This window comes from Prionailurus viverrinus, unplaced genomic scaffold, assembly GCF_022837055.1.
Source record: "Prionailurus viverrinus isolate Anna unplaced genomic scaffold, UM_Priviv_1.0 scaffold_33, whole genome shotgun sequence".
NCBI classification, from domain to species: domain Eukaryota; kingdom Metazoa; phylum Chordata; class Mammalia; order Carnivora; family Felidae; genus Prionailurus; species Prionailurus viverrinus.
The window spans coordinates 7,035,133-7,057,535 of NW_025927604.1; the positions used below are offsets into that span (position 1 = coordinate 7,035,133).

The 22,403-nt window shown below is 41.3% G+C and overlaps 1 protein-coding gene across 1 annotated transcript in view; it reads right to left on the bottom strand.

Annotated features, from left to right (window-relative positions):
* Nucleotides 1-10,968: 10,968 nt before the first annotated feature.
* The window catches only part of YWHAQ (tyrosine 3-monooxygenase/tryptophan 5-monooxygenase activation protein theta), a 40,286-nt gene continuing 28,851 nt past the window's right edge, over nt 10,969-22,403 (bottom strand). The window contains exons 3-6 of the mRNA XM_047845249.1: nt 17,675-17,798; nt 14,572-14,735; nt 14,276-14,371; nt 10,969-12,049 (exon numbers count right to left, since the gene is read on the bottom strand). Of these exons, the coding sequence (XP_047701205.1) occupies nt 11,990-12,049; nt 14,276-14,371; nt 14,572-14,735; nt 17,675-17,798 (444 nt within the window). The 3' untranslated portion in view covers nt 10,969-11,989. The remainder of the gene's footprint in view (nt 12,050-14,275; nt 14,372-14,571; nt 14,736-17,674; nt 17,799-22,403) is intronic.

Genomic DNA, 22,403 nt, shown 5'->3' on the forward strand with positions numbered 1-22,403 from the left:
TCAGGTAGCGATATGGGAAAATAACTGTAGCATTTTTTATTTTTTTTTAATTGTAATGTTTTTATTTATATTTGAGAGAGAGGCACAGAGTACGAGTGGGAAGGGGGCAGAGAGGGAGACACAGAATCGGAAGCAGGCTCCAGGCTCTGAGCTGTCAGCACAGAGCCAGACGCGGGGCCGAACTCAGGATGGTGAGATCATGACCTGAGCCGAAGTCGGTGCTTAACCAACTGAGCCACCCGGCGCCCCATAACTGTAGCATTTTAAAGCAATTTGTTGGAGCAGGAGAATGATAAAAGGAAAAACAGAAAAACCACACATTTTGCAAATATTCGGTCTTCCAAAGCCGTTCTGATGGAGGATGATGATGTCAGGTAGCCAGCAGAGAAGAGAATAGTTTACATTTTCTTCTCCTCCCTTCTCCTCCAGGCTCCTAAATTTTAATATGAAAGCTCTAGTGATTTAATCGCTATTCTTCAACTGATTCCATTCTCTCTGAGAAGCCCTGAAGCCAGGTCACACGCTAGACATGGACCCAAGCTCTTTGCTTCTGTTCAGTCGGGGGAAAAACTCTCCTTGTCCTGGCCCCCATACACTGTTCAGAGAAAACACGTTTATTGGGCATGGGGACTGACTCCACTTAAGGAACCTTAGTTCACGAATCTGTTCCCAGAAAATAAAGTAACTGGTTAACAGTCTTGAAGGATGTGTTCTCTGCTTTTGGGCAAATTCCAGTTTCTTCTTGCTTGAGGTTGAACAATAAAATCCAGAAGAAACTCCCACGTTTTTGACCTAGCCCAGCGATTTAACCTCTGCGCCCACTTGCCAAGGCTCCGATGGAGTAGCTGTGTGCCTGGCCTCCTGCCCCTTCTCCCCCCCCTGCCCCGCCTGCTGGCAGAGAGCCTGTCTGAGTCACACATAAGATAACCGAGGCATCAGGCTGCAGGAGGCTGAGAGCACAGCAGCAAAGCTGGAGGCAAGTGCGCCCTGAACCGAGCGTCAGGATCTTTGGGGAGTGCTTTTTACACCTTTGGAACAGCTCAGGGGTTTTCGGGAAACAGGTTGGCTGGAGGCCCGAGGAGTGCAACCCCATCCACAGTTGGTGCTCAATAAGTTTATTAAAGAAACAGATTGAGGCTTGGGGAGTCCTGGCAGATAAGGAATGAGCCCATCGTTTCTTTACAAAAGCGGATCTTTTACCCATAATGTGGTTTTGGAGGAAGAAGTGACAGAGCTGGGGTTATCTGTGCTCCAGACTCCTTTGCTCTAAGGGGGTGGCACTCCGGTTGTAGCTGATGGGAATGGTGTCCGTAGTGGGGTAGTGGGCAGCGTACCTAGCTGACCACGGCATTGCTGCAGGGAGCCATGAGGTCAGGGTCTAGGATCTTGATCAATGAGATCTGCTCATAAAAACATCCTAGAATCTAGGCAACAGAAGGAAGCACTGTCACTTCCATGCTGTTCAGGTTACACATGAAAACCAGGGACACCTGCTGGTCTGACCTGCATGGTCACCATGCAGTCCTGTGCTTTGCTTCAGAGGGACAGGTCACGCTGAAGAGCCAGAACATAACAGAGCTGCCTGGGGGGTAGGTGTGGGGGGGACATTACCATTTATTTATTGGCTTACTCTGAAGCAGTACAGATCAGACAAGTAAGTTGACGCTGCGGCTTATTGTTGGTATCAGGCACAGCCCTTGATGCTTCGTCAATACGACAATCTAACTATGTATTGACTTATATTCTGCCTGGTTCTAGAAATAATTTCGAAGCAGACATCCATTAAAGATGCCACGGAGCCTAGCTGGCTCAGTGAGTAGAGCATGTGACTCTTGATCTCAGGGTTGAGTTGGAGCCCCATGTTGGGTGTGGAGATTACTTAAAAAAAAAAAAAATCTTAAAAGAAAAAAAAAAAACACTCCAGTTAGTGACATAGACATAAACTTTAAATATACAAAGGAATGCAGTTGTTATCCGGTCTGGTGATGCTGTTTTTAGCCACAGCACTCTATCCCCCAAAGGAATCTTTTGCAGAAACAATGCAAATACCTATTTTATGTAGATCAAAGCAGGGTTTGAAATACTCCTGGAACATCGTCATAGTGTTTCTGAACTTTCCAGAAAGAAGTTCAGAGATTTTCTCAAAGTCCCCAGCAAGTTAATAGCAGGAATGATGGCCCAGGCCTCTCTGATCTCCAATTTGGGGCTCTGTCCACCCCAACGGTGGTTAACCCTTTAGACAACTCCTAAAACGGGGCCCCAGCTGAGACAGGCTGGTTTTTGATTGCTAGCTGACAGAGGAGTGTGCAGTCCAACAGATAGTGACAGGAACGTCCACGCAGCACAATATATACAAAAAGAACAGCTGGACCACCAGCTATTCACCAGTTTTCACCTCCAATGTGCTGACTCAATAACAGGGCAAACGCCTAAGGCAAAATTCAAGTGAGTTTTGGGAGACGAGAGGATACAATGTTCCCTTTTACCGTTAGGAGCTCTTAGCTCCTGGAGATATAGGGGCATATTTGCTCTTGAGATTCTTAAGGAAAGAAAGATAAAGAGGGCAGCCTAATTTGGGTTTGTGATCTCTCTTACTCTGGTTTAAGCTTTGAAGAATTGAGGAGGAAGTGATTAGCATCCCATTTCTACCTAAGAAGTGACATCTCCCTGGAGCCATCAGGAAGTTTTCTTCACTTTGAATTGAGTTAGCAACGGGGCTCTTCTAGCTTTCCTTCAAAGAAACAAGGTTTTGAAGGATGAATAGGAACTTGCTAGACAGAAAAGGAAAGGACACGCTAGGTATAGGGAGCAGTACTGATAAGGACCCACAAGCACGACTCTAGATGTGCCACACTGACACAGCACAAGTTCTAGATTTCTTGCCAGAAAAGCTGAACCTGAATTTAATGCAGCCTCTTGAGCTAACCTCCAGTTATAGGAGATATGGATGGGGGATAGAGAAACCAGCCACATAAAACCACAAGGAAGCAAAAGACAAATCTAAAATGGGAGGCAGTCTAAAGGAACCTACCCCTGCTTCTGCAACAAGCCCACGTCCCCACCCAAAGAGGCACGCTCTAGATTAAGAGATGTGAAACGCCACAAATGCAACATGTGGTCCTTCTCTGAACCCAGATTCCAACAAATCACTAAAAATAGATTTTTGAGGCAACCGAGGCAGTAGGACTACGAACTGTAGAGACGATGCCAAAGAATGAATGTGATTTTGTTAGGTGTGAAAATGGCCATTATTATCGAAGACATTGTATTTCTTAGGAGATGTACACTGAATTATGGAGTAAAAAATACATAATGCCTGTTATTTGCTTTAAAATACTTCAGCCAAGAGCAATAATTTCATGATAAAGAATTAGGGCAGAACGATACCGTGGCATGAAACACAGTACATTATGGAAACATCTCCCAAGTGCTATCACTGCCTGATCCCTTGTTTTGTTCACCTGGCAGAAGGGCTGGGATCTCAAAATCAGGTATCTATTGCATGCACGATGCATACATTCTCTCTTCTGATCCTCTAACAACCCTTTGAAGCATCATCCCCGGTTCACATTTGAAGTGACTTGCCCAAGGTCACAAGATTCAAATGCAGAGCCACCTCACTTCACCCGCCTAACAAGCACCTGTGGGATTTGTCAGACACCCAGGAACTCTTCTGCCAGGTGCTAAAACGGACGGGAGCCGGCGACCTGAGCCTACTTTCCCACACTTCCGTAGGCTGCACTCACGTCCCATTCCTAAACTCTGACGTCTGTTAGCACACCGCACACATTTCATTCACTGATGAGTATGTTGAGCCGCTGCGTGGGGGCAGGAACTGTGTTTTGGCGTGTTTGGTGTCCCGTGCATTCATGACGCACATCTCCTCACTTGAGAGGTGAAGCCAGCCCTTAGAGATTTTCAAATCTGTTACCAAACACAGGATTGGAAATATACTAGGTGAGCAACAAAGACTTGAACATCATTTCTCTATCCTTCTCATTATTTGATCTATTAGAAACTTAAGCAAAACGTGCAGAGCTCACTTTGGGGTATCTGTCACCCTGCAAGAAACCCTTGTGGTTTGGTCTGAAATAGCCTTTTCATCTTTTCTACAGCCCTGCACCTTAAAGGCACATGAAATATGTGAACACAATACTAAACGACTGCATATTACTTCTTCTATTAGATCTTTTTTTAAAGTTTATTTATTTTGAGAGAGACAGAGCGAGTTGGGGAGGGGCAGAGAGAGAGAGGGGAAGAGAAGGGATCCCAAGCAGGCTCCGTGTGGCCAGTGCAGAGCCCGATGCAGGGCTCGAACTCACGAAACTGAGAGATCACGACCTGGGCCAAAACCAAGAGCCAAACACTTAACTGACCGAGCCACCCAGGCGCCCCTATTCGGTCTCCTAAAAGTCTCACTCGTATTTTACTTTTGCTTTAAAATCAACAATTTAGGAGCAGGAGGGATTGGTGAATAAAAATAGAGGAAGGAATTCAAGTGCTCTAGCTTGTGCTAGGAATATTGGGCCCTCAGCTTGACCCCGGCGACTCACAGAACCATTAGCTCACAAGATGCCCTAACAAGTTCCTGGGCCCCCTGCCTCAAGATTGAGGCCAATCTCCCATCAACACTGATCTCCCGTTAATACCGAATGTAGACCTCTGGCCTCATACCAGCCAGATCCCTAATCTCTTTATCTAAGACTTTAAGGATCAAGTCTACTAACTCATCGCCTCAGCCTCTTGTCAAATCACGAAACCTGCTTGATCAGGATAAGAGTAAACCTGTATTTTTGCCCTTAATACAAAATCGTTGATATGGGCAATGAAAGGACAGAGGCAGTCATCCAGAGGGCCTCTGGTGCTCTTGGGCACACACAACCCAATCAACTCCAGCGGCTGAAAGGAAGACCCTCTCCTTCATTAGCTTCACAATGTGCTGCTCTACCCAGAATCCTTTGACTTTACTCCCCTGCTGTGAAACTCACTGGATCTTTACTTTGGCTTTAAAGAACTGTTCAAACTTCCTTAAAGCAGTAGTTCTAGAAGTACCAAGTCCTGGCCAGCATCAGCATCACCTGGGAACTTGTTACAAAGGCACATTAAGGGCACTACCCCACACCTACTAGATCAAAACCTGTTTTAGCAAGCCCTCCAAGTACTCCTGATGCGCTAACATTTGATAGTTATGGCCTGGAGGCACCATCAATCACTCACCAGTTAACTCTTGAGAGACAGAGGCATTTCTTCTTGGCTTGTTCTCTGGGTCTCGACTCTTCTTATTTTAACACAATGACCTCTCCCCATTTTATTCCATCAGAGAATGCTAATTAGAAGCAAAACTATAGCTTAATTTTTTTTTTTTAACTTTGCATTCCCAAGTTACACCGTCATTTTCTTTTTGTGTCTGCGTCCTTGAAAATCTAGGGCAATAGGTCTATTCAAAGTGTGGTCGATTTTCTTATCCGCAAGCCTTTTCACTTTGTTGGAGCTTTCCAACTCTGAAATTAGGCTTCTTTTCCACCTGTGTTCCACAGGCATCTATTCCAAATCCTTTACACTTGGAAACGCTAACACAAAGAGGCTCACGGGCAGAACAGGGGGTCTATCTTTGTCACAGGGAAGAAAGCTGATGAGGAGAGAAGGACTCTTCAGCTATGGAGTGAAAGTTCCCAGCTCTAGTGCCCAGTAGTCCTTGGCTCCTAGCAGGCTCTCCGTTAGTGAATGGATGGGTGGATGATGGATGAACGAACGAACCAACCAACAAACGAAGGAAGACTTAAGTTAGACCTTACGCTTCCAGGCCGCCACTGTTTCCACTAGGTCACCGGCCCTCGTGTTCTGCAGTTGTGGGAAGAGGCAAGTCTAGCCTGGAAGAGTTAACAATCTGGTCCCATTCAGAGTGCCAACTCTCAAGTGGTGGCGCTGCAGAGTCGGAGAATGCCAAGTCTTCAGAAATCCTTCCAGTGACGGGGCACCTGGGTGGCTCAGTCAGTTAAGCATCCGACTCTTGATTTCTGCTTTGGTCCTATCTCACGGCTCGTGGGTTCGAGTTCTGGTGGGGCCTGCTTGGGATTCTCTCACCCCTCCCGCTCTCGTGCTCTCTCTCAAAAATAAACCAAAAAAAGAAAAAAAGAAAAACCTTTCCAGTGAATCCGAGTTCCACAATAGCTGAAAGAACAGCGTTATGTCGAGGGGCGATGGCTGAAACACACAGCCTTGTCTGAAGACCCTCAGGTCTAGGAGGGAGAAAGAGCGCTCGCCAAGTCCAGATGGTAAAAAAAAACCTGGTGATGGGAGCTCAAAATGAGAAACTAGAGGTCAAGTCTCCTTCAGGGGCCTGATTCAAGTCAGCTGGTGTGGAATGAATGGCAGGTAGCTTCACAACACACGCTCACTTCCAGTATACACATCCACACACACTCAGAAATAACGTTAGCCTGAGCCTCACTAAGAGGGCTTAATTCCTCTATGTGACCGCAGTGGAAGCCAGGCTGCCCTCTAAGTTAAATTTCAGCTGGCTTTAAACAAAACTCCTCTAGGTTTCACCAGTGACATCTAGGAAACAACAAAAGACTCAGAAAGAACAATGATGACTTTTGTACAGGCAAATATCTTATCAATAACCACAACAGGGTGCTTCTAAATAGCCTAGGTGACCATGAGAGCTACCCTCAGTCAGGGGCACATGTCACAAGCAAGAGCAAAGCAAATGCCCTAGCGAACTAGAGCACCAAACCAGCCCCCCACAGCCCAGCAAACAACGAGCCTATAGCGGATCGCTTTATGTCTGAATTAGCAAGGAAATTACGAAATCTTTAGTTCAAGTTATAGTTCTTAACCCTTTTGATAAGCAGGAGTAAGATCTCCAGATATTCCTGAAACAGCTGTATTCCCAGCTCACACGAAAGAATTTAAGAGCCTAGGGTAGTAAGGCCTACTGTACATTTTTTTTTTTTTTTTTTTTACTCCAGGCTCAACCCTGAGTTTAAGTGCGCTTAATAATTCCAATCGCATGAAAGCCCTTAAAAAAAAACCTCTTTGCTAGTTGGGTAAATCCTAACTCTGCCCTGTTTCCAGGGTTTAAGTACTGCCTTGGTAGTCTTAGGCCAAGGCTGGGATTACGTTGCAGAAAGTGTCGGAGAGGAAAGATAAAAGAATTAATCTTTACATAATCCTTCAAGCAATGTGAAATAAAAACACCACTTTCAAAAGTGGGAGTCTCCCCTTTTTTCTAAAGGGCATCAATGGACTCATTGCTCAGCACATTCCTAAGCAGAAAAGTGTGGCCAAGATCAAAATGCTGTAAGCGGAAAGGCCCCAACCATTAAAAATGGATATTATTCATTACAGTAAAATTATCAATGCACAGTCCTAGAACACGGATTGCCAAGAAACCTGTAAGATCACCCAGAAGAAATGGTTTCCAAACTCATTTGAACTCAATTTTACATAACACTACTCACAGAACTGACTTTACAAACTATTACCTTTATTAACATGCCATATATTTTCCACGCTATTATTTTGATGTAAGCTTTACACCCAACACGGGGCTTGAACTCACCACCCTGAGACCAAGTCATACATTCTACCGACTGAGCCAGCCAGGTGCCTCGATTCTTCATCCTATTGAAAACTAACCAAAAAAAGCTGGCAGCGACCCATTAAGTTTCTACAACCCATCATCTGGTATCTGGTTTTAGCCTAAAACTGGGAAAAGTACTGATTGACTGTCACTGCTTTCATCTCCCCAAAAAAGGGGGCGGGGTGCAATGTACCACGGGATCTAGGAGTACCAGCTTGAAAGCAGCCTACTCAGGTTCAAACCCTGATGCTACTACCCGTCCTTAGCTTCTGTGCTTCAACTTTCTCCTCCTTTTAGAGGAGTCCTTTTAGACAAATCTAACCCCCAGATTTTATTGGGAGTTATATTTGTGAAGATGCTTAAAAAACAGGACCTGTCGAGATGGGAAAGTCGGGCCTCAATATGTGGGCCCAAGACCGCACACAGCAATACGAGTGGAAGCCTGGGCCAGCGGACTGGCAGCCCGAAGCCCTGAGCGTGATTAACACGGACTATTATTCAACGGGAAGCATCCGCAGTAAACCACAGAGAGGACAAAAAAAATGCTTGGCAACGAATGTTACTTCCTTACTTTCTAAAGGTTGTCAGAGGGCTCACACCTTTAAAAAAAAAAAACTAGAGACGCATAAATTAAAGCCTTCGTTTTCTAAATCTGAGCGGCCAAAAGAATTAAGAGTAATTTTCACTGAGAATCCTTTTCAATTTAGCCAGTAGAGAATTACGGAGAATTTGGTTATTTGCATCTGGTTCTTTTGTCTAGTTCCAGGCCAAACGTTCGTTAGTTGCTGGGCCCTCAGCTAAGTCAGTTGGTCTGTTTGGACTCAGCACGTTTCAAACTGTAGCACCTGTAGCCGGGGAATAGTGGCACAGGAACGAACTTGGTAAAGCATCTGAGTTCAAACTCCACGTCTGCCATTTAATAGACACACAATTTTTGATAATTTCCCCCCAGCCTGATCAGATGTCCTGTCAGTCAAGGGGAAATTTACTTGGCAGGGCATTTGAGAGGATTAAATACGAATGGGCAGAGCACGTGACCAGACGCCACAAGCCAGTCAATCAGTACTGGTTCCCTGTAAGTAAAACAAAAGGGCTGGTCGACTTATGGATTTGCTCAAGGTGTTAGAATTTTAAATGGAAGAGGTGGAAATCTTCGCTTTGTTCTCTGGGTATTTATTATTACTTATTCCCTTCAGGCATCAGTTCTAAAGGCATATAGTCGTTTGCAAGTGAAATGTAGATAAGCAGTAAATGGCAAGACGGCTTCAAACTGGATTTCATGATGATGATCTTCACATCTTCAGGTACTACAGGTTCCCTAAGCACCTGCTGAATGGATCAAAAAAAGTTAACTGTGGTTTATATTAGTACTTAGCTGCAATGTCCTCAAAATTCAATAGTAATACACAAGATATACATACATGGTAACTGTCCACTTGCAAAGCTCATTAAATACAAATCAGAGAAGGGAAGAGGATAGATGTAGGTCAGAATAAAACATAGAGCATAACTGCCTTCATCAGATTTTAAAGTGAAAATCTTCCTCAACTATGAAGAAGGATGAAGTTAGGTGTTAATTTTAATATATTCAGATGACACTCACCTATAATCAGTCCGAATAAAATCAGGCTCACAATTTGACAAAAACTGTCCCATGGCATGCCTGTAATAGACCCTCAAATGTGTCTGAACGTTTGGCTTTTTAAAAGAAGTGACAACATTTAAAAATAAGTGACTACAATTCTGATTTTTCTCAAATTATTTTTACTACTAGAAATTTTACACATCTTTAAATGGTCTTTCTAGTGTTTTTCATGATTTAAAAAAACAAAAATAACAGTCTCTACTGATAATTAAGTTTGATAGACATGAGTGTATTCTACCAATCCTGCCCCCAATCAAAAAGTAGTTTTTCTTTTCCAATCTAAAATCAACAAACCATAGCTCACTGCACTGTATGTTGAATAGAAATCCCCAATGCTCGTCAATGTTAGAATGCAATCCCCCCCTAATTATTTTATTAAAACCTAAATGACATTTAAAAAAACCACCCTGCTAATTAAGTTCGAACTACAAAGCAGGTGACATTTAACATTGCTGATGTCTGAAAGTAATTTAAAAAGTTTAAGTTGAAGCCTATCACCCTTTCCTCCACCAGAAACTTTATTCATGTATTTTTCCCCTGAGGAAAGGTGTTTTCTCTCCTACTAGGTTCTCAGCAAAGATCTACAAAAATCCTCTACATCTAGTGCAAGGAGTCCCCGAATCAGAGGATTAAAAGGAGATAACACAGGCTGGACCCTTTGCAAGATGCCGATTTCTGCTAAAGCAAGGTCATATTTATTTAAATTTGAGACTAAACACTGAGAATAATCTGCTTTTTAAGAAGGAAGGCTACTTTGGTAAACTCGGTGATTACTCAGAACTTACCGGTACTTGTTACAATGTGATGATTCTTTCTTCTAATTCACAACGTTTTTTCTAGTGTCTTGGGGTGCCCTGGGTGGCTCAGTCAGTTAAGCATCCGACTTCAGCTCAGGTCATGATCTCACCGTTCATGAGTTCGGGCCCCACATCGGGCTCTGTTGCGAACAGCTCAGAGCCTGGAGCCTGCTTTGGATTGTGTGTGTGTCTCTCTCTCTCTCTCTCTCTCTCTCTCTCTCTCTCTCTCTCTCTCACTCACACACACACACACTCTCTCTCTCTCTCTCTCAAAAATGATTAACGTTAAAAAGAAATAAAACGTAGTGTCTTACTGATTTTTCCCCAAGTCTCATTCAATTCTACCTTTTCATAGTCACGTTTTAAGGAGATAAAGGCTGATTCTACGCAGCTGAATTTTTCAGCTTATCTTCTGACTTTGAAATAAATTCTCAGGTCAACACTTAAGACATTCTAGTTTAACAGCCAATGTGATACTATAAAACAAAAATTATTTGAACCTCACTCATGGTACAACTGAATGTTTAGAGAGAGAATTCTTTGAAAACTAAACAAGTAATATACTCTGGAACTCTGACATTCGGCTTGAATATCCACGGAAGCATGATTCTAATACCAACCAAAGCACTCATACTCACATCATTAACTTTTCTAGTTTTAAAATGTCCACTTTATTCCATGTAACACTTAACTGGGTAACATTTACATCTGAAGAAGAGATGGTCCACACAACTGCTCTATGGCAAAACACTAACTCTAAGACATGTAGTCCAATTGTATCCATTTCCAGGCACCGCTAGACAAGTGAAGTCACAATGCAGGTACGAGCATCACTACATTTTACAGAAGATAAAAGAGGAGTAGCAATAAACTTCAGAAAGTAGTAAATTCGTCTGTCCCTTAAAATGAGTATGCAATTGTTACAAAGCCATAGTAAGTGGTTTATAAAATGTAGTTTTATTTTATGTTACTCTGCTGTTACATAGGGCATAACATTTTCACAAGGCTTTTTTGGGACTACAGTCGATGATTAGCAACACACAACAGTGGTCCAACTCTCTACACGAGGGTCGCTAGACAAACTGGACGCCCCCTCACATGTGCACAAATCTGCATGGAAAAGTACTAACGTTTTAGACTCGGACTTGTGGACTTTATTTCCCCTTTCTAGTGTATTAAGAAATGACATGCACTTTAATTTGCCCAAAGCAACGCTTGTATTCTGGCAGCAACATGCTACTTCTATTACATAGGAAAGTGAATACCAGAACTACAAAAGGCAGGAGGTGTAAGTGAATTTTTATTGGCAAGGGAAGTTGTCAACTTAAACAGCAGCAAATGAAGAATGAATAAGGAAACTTCCTGTTGTCACAGATACACAAGACCTCCATCATATTTGATACAGGAGGGATTTCAATTTGCGACCCCCCGCGCAGAAATGCCAAATGCTTTTCCGTTCAATCGAATACTTCTGGATTCCTACCAAAAAGGAATACAGGAAGAGCACGGAAAAGTTGCTTACTAAAAGGAAACCCCCAAAGAAGTAAGGGAGGGAATGTAGAAATTAAGAAGTTATGTAGAACACTTTTGAAATTGTCATGAACTGCATTTTCATATCTTCACAGTAATACAAAACACAGTCACTTGCAGAACTGGTTCAGATTACTTAAATACCAGATACATTTTTAGTCCTCTACATAAGTGTTTGGAAGTTACTGACGTTTGTATGAAATGAAGCTATTAATACTTTTCTACAGCAGTAACTGCACACCAGGAAGGCCAAGACAAACACAAATCAAGGAATGGAGTTTTCCCAAAGCCGCAGTGTGAAAAGACTATGAACAGTGGATTCCATACACATGAATGGGTTTCTTTGCTATAGGAAATCCAAATGGAATAAGGAATGGAGATGAGTAAAAAGGTTTCTTGAGGGGAAGAAGGATGACACCCTGTACGCATTTAGTTTTCTGCCCCTTCTGCCGCGTCACATTCTTCTCCTGCACTGTCTGATGTCCATAACTAGGAAAAAAAAAATCATATTAAGTTATCCAGACAATAGACACTGTGACCAAAGACTGGAAGTTAGATTTCTCAAACTCCCAAACACCATCAACTCCTCCCCCGAAGTGTATTTTTGTAAACCTCCCAATATGCATTTACAAAATGACACAAACTGCTTCAGTACGTTTTTAAAGCTCTTTTTTTTTTTTAAATTTTTTTTTTCAACGTTTATTTATTTTTGGGACAGAGAGAGACAGAGCATGAACGGGGGAGGGGCAGAGAGAGAGGGAGACACAGAATCGGAAACAGGCTCCAGGCTCTGAGCCATCAGCCCAGAGCCCGACACAGGGCTCAAACTCACGGACCGCGAGATCGTGACCTGGCTGAAGTCGGACGCTTAACCGACTGCGCCACCCAGGCGCCCCTAAAGCTCTTTTTTAACAGCAGTATAATTTCAGGAAAAAAACGTAGTATTGTTAGAATTTAACGTTATCTCTGCTCACAGCAGCCAAATGTTCTTCCTGAAAGCACTACTGAAATATAATTTATGAAATTAACAAGGCAAAAAAATTTTTAAGGAAGGAGGTGAACCATAGTCATTTTAACGGTTTCCAAATATTTGAAGGGTGACTGCATTGAGATAGGAGCAGACCTATTTTGTATGCTGCAAAGGGTTAAACGAGAACAGGTGATGGAAGTTAGAAGGACGCAGTAGTGGGCAAGAAGATGTACAGAAACATTCTTAAATTTAAAAAAACTTTTAACACTTATTTCATTTTTGAGAGACAGGGACAGAGCATGAGCAGAGGAGGGGTAGGGAGACAGAGAGACAGAGAGAGACACACACACACAGAATCTGAAGCAGGTTCCAGGCTCTGAGCTGTCAGCACAGAGCCCGATGCAGGCCTTGAACTCGCGAACCGCAAGGTCATGACCTGAGCCGAAGTCAGACACTTCAACTAAGCCACCCAGGTGCCCTGAGAAAGCATTCTTGAATTAGCTAGGATGTTAAAACAGAATTGATCTCCAAGGACCTCTCCAATTTTAGGGTGGAACAATGAAGTGAAGAAGGAAATAGTCAAGTTTTACTGACTATTAACAACAGTTCACAAAATGAATTTCTATTAGATCAACACAAAGAGACTACGGGTAATTTTAGAAAAACAAGAATCGTATATAATTTTTAAGCTATTGTCAAAAAACTAAAATAAATAGAAACAAAATATCCCTAAAGAACTGTCTAAGAGAGAAAATAAAACAAAACCAGTTAAGATAAAGGCAGCCCCACAATAGTCCTGAGAAGAGATATAATGGCTCAGTTTGCTTTTCTTCTATGGAAGCTATTACACCGATCATTCTTCTACCACTACCCCACAAGAACAGAGATTTCTAATGGCTGGGAATGAAGTATCTTCATTATTTCCTTGTTCAGCAAAGTTGAACAGATACGGTGCTAACATTAAAAAAAAAAAAAAAAAAAACCCTTTCTAGCAAAAATAAAGCTGCAAACTGGGGAGAACTACACTTACATTAAAAGGAATAGTCCCTTCGGCCACATTTTGTCTAAACGTTTTGACATATTAAATTTACTTGAGCCTATAAAAGAAGCTAAGTAAAGCTCAATTTGTGTTTTTTTGCCCATTATTTTCCCCTTCATTGTCTGCCTATCCAAGAAGTAGGAGAAAAACAAAAGAAAAACAAAAACAATAAACAAGTGAAACAGGTCTTGGCCTAGAGACAAAAGTGGAGTCAACTGGGGTTAAGGTTCACTCCCTATCAAATGACTGTAAGACATCACAAAGTAAATTTTCATTGTAACAAGGCATTTCACGGGATTTTAGGAAAGCTTAGATACCTACACAATTCCTAAATTGCTGTCGCTAATTGATCCAAAACAAGAAAATATTGCAACTATAAAACCTTCCTATATTAACATAATTATCAACATCTTCATTCCAATGCAATAGTCAATGACGTTAATATTAAGAGTTCCTACAAACTTCGTATCTTCTCAGGAAGGTCTAATAAAACGCCTATTCAACTTGAAAGTCTGCCTACAAAAGAACATTTGGCCCACACAGAATACTAACAAGCACTCAATAATACTTTCACTTACATACCTGTCCTGTGTTCATTTTCTGAGAGAAAGTTGAGCTCTGACTCAAAATATAGGGAGACTGAAATAACTATTTTTGTTCTTAAAAAAGACAAAGGATAACAACATTGAAAGAATGAACAACTCACTGTTAGGTTGTCTCTAAGCAACTGCATGATGAGGGTGCTGTCTTTGTAGGAGTCTTCGTTCAGTGTATCAAGTTCTGCAATGGCCTCATCAAAAGCCTATGCGTGGTAAACGATATTTGCATCAACACAGAGTGATTACAATTACAAACCATTTTTACTAAATAGGTGAGCAACCACTTTATACTCTACTATCCATTAAAAATAAAGTTCAACGGCCTCATTTTCACAGATTCTCAGTTTGCGGCAATGACCTTATCAGTATGAGTAAGGACTTAGGAGAATGATCTGAAACTTACTGTCTTAGCCAGTGTGCAGGCAAGCTCTGGGTTATTAAGGATCTCATAGTAAAATACAGAAAAGTTAAGAGCCAGCCCCAGGCGGATTGGATGTGTGGGCTGCATCTCCTTCTTGCTTATATCAAAAGCCTCTTGGTAAGCTCCTTGGGAATTATCTATCGTTTCTGTGAAGGGAAGGAAAAAAACAAGCACAACACTGAAAATATCCATCAAACATGCAGCACATTAACACCTTTAACTTACGCTACTGCCTCACGGAGCAGTGATTTTTCTGTGGTTTTCTCTTAAAGCCACTTATACCACAAAAACATTCTTGTAGTAGGCTATTTAAAAACTAGTTTACAATGCTGTTTGCTTATAATCAGCTTTTTTAAAAACAGCATGAGAGAGTGTGACCAGATTTTTCAATCTCTCGGACTAAGACACTTTTTTCCTATCTTTTAATTTCACTAATTGGAAATGCAGCAATTAAAAATAATTTGACTGAGGGGCACGTGGGTGGCCCAGCTGGTTAAGCATCCAACTTCAGCTCAGGTCATGATCTCATGGTTCGTGGGTTTAAGCCCTGCGACAGGCTCTGTGCTGACAGCTCAGAGCCTGGAACCTGCTTCGGATTCCGTGTCTCCCTCTCTCTCTGCACCCCCTCCCCCCGCTTGCACTGTCTCTTTCAAAAATAAATAAACATTAAATAATAATAATAATTTGACTGATGGCTGCCTGGCTGGCTCATTCAGAAGAGCATCCACTTTTTTTTTTTTTTAATGTTTATTTTTTAGAGAGAAACAGAATGTGAATGGGTTAGGGGCAGAGAGACAGGGAGACACAGAATCCGAAGCAGGCTCCAAGGTTCCAAGCTGTCAGCACAGAGCCCACTGCAGGGCTCCAACTCACAAGCTGTGAGATCATGACCTGAGCTGAAGTCAGACATTCAACCTACGGAGCCACCCAGGGGCCCCTACAAGAAGAGCGTGTGATACTTGATCTTGGGGTTATGAGTTCAAGCCCCACAATGGGTATGGAGATTACCTTAAAAATAAAATATTTAAAATAATAATAATAATAATAATAATAAATAGTAGTAATAACTTGACTGACATGGGTCAATAATATCAATAAAACCAGAAAAAAACTGGGCTATAATACCTCTTTCCAAAATAATGAAAACACTTTACAAAGATCATCACCACCAATATCTGTATTTTTGTGATTTGTAAAAATAATACTGATTCTTGGTATCAAAAGAGGTATTACGTGAAAGGCAATAAGAAAGTGTCAACATATAGAACAAAATCTCTGACCAGAGGTGGATTACTGACCTAATAAAAATGTCACCTTCCTGAAAAAACTGTTCAGTAATTATTACCGACACTAATCTGATTGTATCCATGCGTTCAAAGGGGCAGGCAGGTTTTCTCAACGAGACCACTGGTCCAGTACAGCTTTAGAAATACTGACCTAGGGGCACCTGGGTGGCGCAGTCGGTTAAGTGTCCGACTTCAGCCAGGTCACGATCTCGCGGTCCGTGGGTTCGAGCCCCACGTCGGGCTCTGGGCTGATGGCTCAGAGCCTGGAGCCTGTTTCCGATTCTGTGTCTCCCTCTCTCTCTGCCCCTCCCCCGTTCATGCTCTGTCTCTCTCTGTCCCAAAAATAAATAAAAAACGTTGAAAAAAAAATTAAAAAAAAAAAAAAAAAAAAAGAAGAAAGAAAGAAATACTGACCTAACAGAAATTTAAAGTTAGCCCTTTTTGGCCTGAATATGTGCATTTTCCGTCCTCTGAAATGGCACATTTATTGATCTAAATATGGCCCCCACATACGAAGGAGTTCCCGCTGACTGGCACGTAAGGAAGTACTACATACAATGAGCAGCGGTAAAGGTGTCTCAGCATCTAGGCTGTAAACATAGACTATCTACGAATCCCAGACTATTAGAGTATTCTATGGAGAGGACCAGAAATGCCCACGAACCAGAAAGGATTAAATCATCAGACTAAGGCTGGGCCTATGTCCCAGTCTCCCAAAGACCCCTCCTTTGACTTGCAAGTATCTGTCACTTTCAGTTTTGCTTATCTTTATGGCAACAGAAATTATACATCAATAATATTAAGTTTAGTATGCAAGTTTTATTACAGCAGACTACAACAGTCTTCTCTTGGTATCTTCAACTACACTGAGATTTGGCATGGTCACACTGTCCCACTTTCAGTTAGTAACTCTGTGCAGGCAGGAAGCCACAGTAACTATTTGAAGGGGCACACTCTTTTTGGATGGGGCAAAATTAAAATAATGAACCTACTGTTAATAAGGAATTAAGTGAAGCCTCTATCTAGAACTTGATAAATTTGGTAGCAGGCACATACACAAAATTTAGTTATAGGACCTGCCTTATACTTAACTACTAATATTCCAGGGAGACAGAGTTCAGTGTTAATACATTCACTTTGATTTTTTTTTTTTTTTAAACAAACAAGACTGGCAATTCAGTTACTCTCTTTTTCTGTATCTACATTTTTCTATGACAAATTATATACGAGCAATAATAGTTTCATCTCACCTCTCTTCCTCGGAAATGTAGTTATAATTAGTTAACAAGATGATCCTTCAGAACAGGTAGTAGTTAATAAATTAATATGTCAAACGGAAGAAGTACAACATCTTGTTTCTATATTCTGTATGTAATTTCCAATTATCTTAAATTGTAAGGTATAATGACACTAAGGGCCATGAGACAACAGAATCACTCAAAGCATGTGCAAATGACTGGGGGCTAAAAATACACTTAGCCAAATTCTAAAGCATAAAAGATTAAGCTTTTTAAAGATATTTTTAAAATATCTTATCAGATTATAATCAGAGTTTAGGAGTTTAATTTTTCAAAAACGGCAGCACATAAGGTCAATTCATGACTGTTTTCATTTTTGAGAAAACTAAGGTAACATTATTAATTTTCTTTTACATAGATTCCTAGATTTTTTTTAAGACTCCAAGATTTTTAAAAAGTTAAAGAGGGCCTGGAGATGACATAGTGACTACTGGTACAGGGTCCCATTTATCCTCCTTTCCTTTCCATTTTTAACTTTACCCATAAACCAAACATACTTACGTTTTCGATCATCACCACATGCAACTTCAGCAAGGTACCGGAAGTAATCTCCCTTCATTTTCAGATAGAAGACCTTACTCTCTGGATTAGTTGCATTGGCTATTAAATACTTATCCAACAATTCCTGCAAGAAATAAGATAAAATATTAGGCACTAATATGAGCTCACAACAATATGCACTGGCACCATTACCACAGCAACTACAACCATACCACCTTGGACTTGAAACATGGACTGAGAGCAGGGGTCACAAGGTTGTCATTAGTTGAATGCTTTGGCTCACAGCAAGTCACAGTTTCTAATAGTAGAGCTAGAGCACATCGAACACTAATTAGAAAGAGCCTGGGGTCACCTGGGTGGCTCAATCAGTTGACCATCAGACTTGGGCTCAGGTCATGACCTCGCAGTCTGTGAGTTCGGAGCCCCACGTCAGGCTCTGTGCTGACAGCTCGGAGCCTGGAGCCTGCTTCGGATTCTGTGTCTCCCTCTCTCCCTGCCCTCCCCCACTCCCACCATCTGTCTCTCTCAAAATAAATAAATAAACTCAAAAGAAAATATTGGGTTAGTAATTAAGTATGTCTTTATTCCCTAATTTTACTCAAAGAAATGTACACTTGATCCAATGAGCTAGTGCCTCTCAAACTGAGGAATTTGTACAAGGCGTGCCAGAAGAAAAGTCACAGAAGAAGGGCACCTGGCTGGCTCAGTCAGTAGAGCATGCAACTCTTGATTTCAGGGTCATGAGTTCAAGCCCCACACTGGGTGTAGAGATTACTTACAAATAAAATCTTTAAAAAAAAGTCACAGAAGACAAATAGGAATAGAGATCTTTGTGGACTATCAATTTTACTCGATGGTAAGTAATTTAAAAATCTTTTTGCAATAAATATTATGGAGGAGAGTAAAATTCTCATAGAAATTTTAAGACACCAATACCTATACCTCACAGGTTGGTTTTGGGAGTGAAACCAATCAGTGGATGTGAAAGCAATGCGCAGTGCAGTGTCACATGTTAAGCGGTTGGTGTCAGTGGTCAGCCAGCCAGGTATCGCCCCTCTTCTGACTCTGTGCAAAGTTTGAGCAGCACTGATCTAGGCAATGTGAAAACTAGTGAAAAAGTTTAAGCAAGAAACGGCCACGGTCATCTTTGCATTCTGGAAAAATAGCCACAGATATTATCAGTTAACATTATACAAAAATACCAACTACAAGGGTGCCTTGGTGGCTCAGTCGGTTAAGTGTCCAACTTCGGCTGAAGTCATGAGTATCATGTTCCTGAATTTGAGCCCTGCATTGATCTGTGTCTCCCTCTCTCTCTGCCCCCACCCTGCTTGCTCCCTCCCTCCCTTCCTCCCTCCCTCCCCCAAAATAATAAACATTAAAAAAACAAACTACAATACAAAACTGAAGTTTAGAGAAGAATCCAGCTAAGATGGTTTCAAATTCACCTAACTGTATTACTGAAGAAGCAAAAGGTTGTTTACAGTTTAAAAGAAAAAAAAAAAGGCTAAGAAAAAGTTTAGAAAACGGTTCTAACTGAAGAACTCTCTCATTGTTTATCTGACTAAAAATGGCCTAAACAAAATGCAATGATTACATCCATAACTTATTTTCACGGAAATGAACAGGAAAACATATTTTAAATCCTTAAATTTACTTTTTAAAAGTTTACATAAAAAATATTTTAAAAGGGCCTAAAGCTCAGGCAAAATTTTTTATTTTAAAATTACCTAACAAAGCCCCAGGAGTCTATACATTATAAAACTGGCAAACCGCATAAAAATTGTGGCCAGGAATGAATCAATAGATGTCATTAAGGGCCACACCCAAACACTAGAGGGAACAGTGAAAACGAATGCTGGCTCCCGACCACCAAACTCTTAACTGAGAAAAGATTCAAAAGAGAAGGCTGTGAGAATTCCTTCTGCTCAGCATCACCAATTCAACTTTAACAGCTATTCGCTAACATGAACCTGAGAAGCTCTTTCCCAGAATCTTAGAAATTCGTACTACTTTAACTTTTCCCTCTAATACCATTTGTATGTATCACGGACGGCTTTCAATTTAAAAACGATTTTTGGGGAACACCAGATTTTAAGACTTTTGCGTGGAGGGACCGCCGCAAAGAAGCGGACTTGTTTTGAAATCGCAAACTGAACCGCAGCCATCCCCATCTTTAAAGAAAAATTCAACGAGAGTGGATTGTGAGAAGCTGCATTACACGACACAAACACAGTATCGATTCTGTGGGAGCCACAACCTCTGCTTGCACCCAAACTGAGAACTGGAATATAAAATATTCTTCTCCTCCCGAGTGAGTCAGTTAAGACGAGATCACACAGAGGAGCTCCAAAAAGGTGCCAGTTCTGGTGAAGACATCGCGTCACAAATAAAGCTACTCGGTTCCTTTAAGACGTAGTACTCTGTGATGGAACGTGGCCGAAGTGTGGTAGCAGAGGCTGAGAAAAGCGAGGACTTGGGGCGAGAAGACAAAGGCGGTTGTAGCACCGATCCCCCCTCAGTCACGCAGCCAGATGTGGGCGCGCTCATGAGGACGGCCGACTGGCCTCCAAACGATCGGGAAAGCTGCGAACAACTATTGCACTAGTAAGTACACAGCCACTCGTGAGCTAAACTCGTCCTTTCTAAAATTGCCAACTTCGACTACTAGCTTGCATACAGCCACGACATACGATCGACAAGGCTGGCTTTTACATAGTCACTTGTACATTACTTCCACCTTGGAGTTTCAGCTAGATATTACGGGTTCTTTGTCAGATGCCACATCACTAGCTCCCTAGGAAGGACGGAAACAACAGGTACAGAATAACTCTGTCTTGCCACATGTTACCAGTAGTAGAGATGTATATTTTAGCCCCAAAAGACAGTGGATTCTGCTTCATGTCTTACCAAAATGATCATGGCTATTACCAGGTAGTATCGATACCAGTACTGGGGCACCCGAGTGGCTCGGTCGGTGAAGCATCCAACTCTGGACCTCAGCTCAGGTTATGATCTCACACTTCGTGAAATCAAGCCCCGCATCGGGCTTCGCATGGAGCCCACTTGGGGATTCTCTCTTCGCCCTCATCTGCCCGTCCCCTGCTCATGCTCACCCTCTCAAGATAAATAAATAACTTTTAAAAATACCAGTATTAATTATTAATACCAGACAGAACAAAGGCTATACTTAAAGGTATAAAGTCTAAATGTACAACTTTTATTTAAAAAATTATTTTAAAAACTCAACATGGATCAGAGAGAGAGAACCAAAATGATAAACGGTAAGTACTTGAATAAGAAAATCTTTCCATATAAGGTAACTGGTAAGAAGTCAGGAGACAGAAAGAGAATCAGTTTTAACATCTAGGTAGTTAAAAGTTCCCCCGCTGATTTCTCCTGCACATTATTCTTGTCAATTAAGCGGGAGATCCCCTTTGTAACTCTTCGACCTGCAGATTTTATGATCCTGGGAGGCTTGGAGAGCTAAGACGGGGGTTCCTCCAGCACTGACTGTGTGACTTGACTTGGGTAGAAGGCAAATGGTCATTCTTTTTTGAAAATCTGAGAGATCTGTAAAGTCCACGTACTCACTACCCAAAATTACAAGGTGGACTCGTAACTGAGGGCTAAACCAAAGAAACGCAAACCTGAGCAAAATCAGAGGAAAATGGTTAAGTTACTACACAGGTCACTTTGAGAGGCGCTAAAGGACCTCAGAATAAGCTTAATCTCATAAAGATAGGATGGCAATAAAAATAAAAGGTTGTATCAGAAAAGCTATGGAGAACTGTATAAGAAATGAAATTGTCATGCAATAATATTGATGTAAATTTAGTATAGCAACTATTCCTCTTCAAGCCCACGTCTTAGAGAAAAGGCTAGGAAGAAAGCAAAACTCTAATACTAATTCTATCCCCAGCAGTGAATTATTTTGGCTTATAATAATCCTACCATCACATCAACAGTTTTTCTAAACAATTCCTTTGGCTTCAGTGGTAATATTCCATGGCATTCAACAAACTAAAATAATATGTTTACCTTAAACTCATTTATAAGTGATTCCTGTTTACAGACAAAATAAACTGCTCTTGTCCCTCATCATATAGCTAGCTTATTCTTTATATAAGAAGCTGATTTATTTAGAAGAGTAGGTAACTGATGAAGAGTCATTATCCATATATTTTTATCAGTTTAATCAGCACATACTACCACCGAAACTACATCCATCCATTCAGCAAATAGTCAAATGCTCAACATATGCCAAGCCCCATTCTAAGCACTTTATGTATTATTTACAGCTAAACAAACCATCGTGACAACGAATAAAAGCACACTGGAGTCCAAAAACGTGTCCAAGTCATACAATTAAGTGGAGCCACTATCTGAAACCGGAGGTAGTATTTCTAAGCCCTACCCTGTAAAATAAAGGTTAATAATACCCAAAAATACCTAAAAGCATTTGTCCTTATGTTAGATATTTATTACAATTAGTAAAACAAATAATTAATATGGCGTACAGGGCAATATGATTATTTAACAACTGGAACATTTATTGAATGGTTAAGAGCTACATTTTTCTGACCTTCCAACCTCAAGTATCATGTAGCACACAAAAAAAAAAACAACCCCACTGACAGGATATGCACGAAAAATAGTCTCTAGACATTAACTGTCTCCTAATTAGGTTGATTAATCCAAGGCACTGAAATCAAAGTAAAATTTAAGA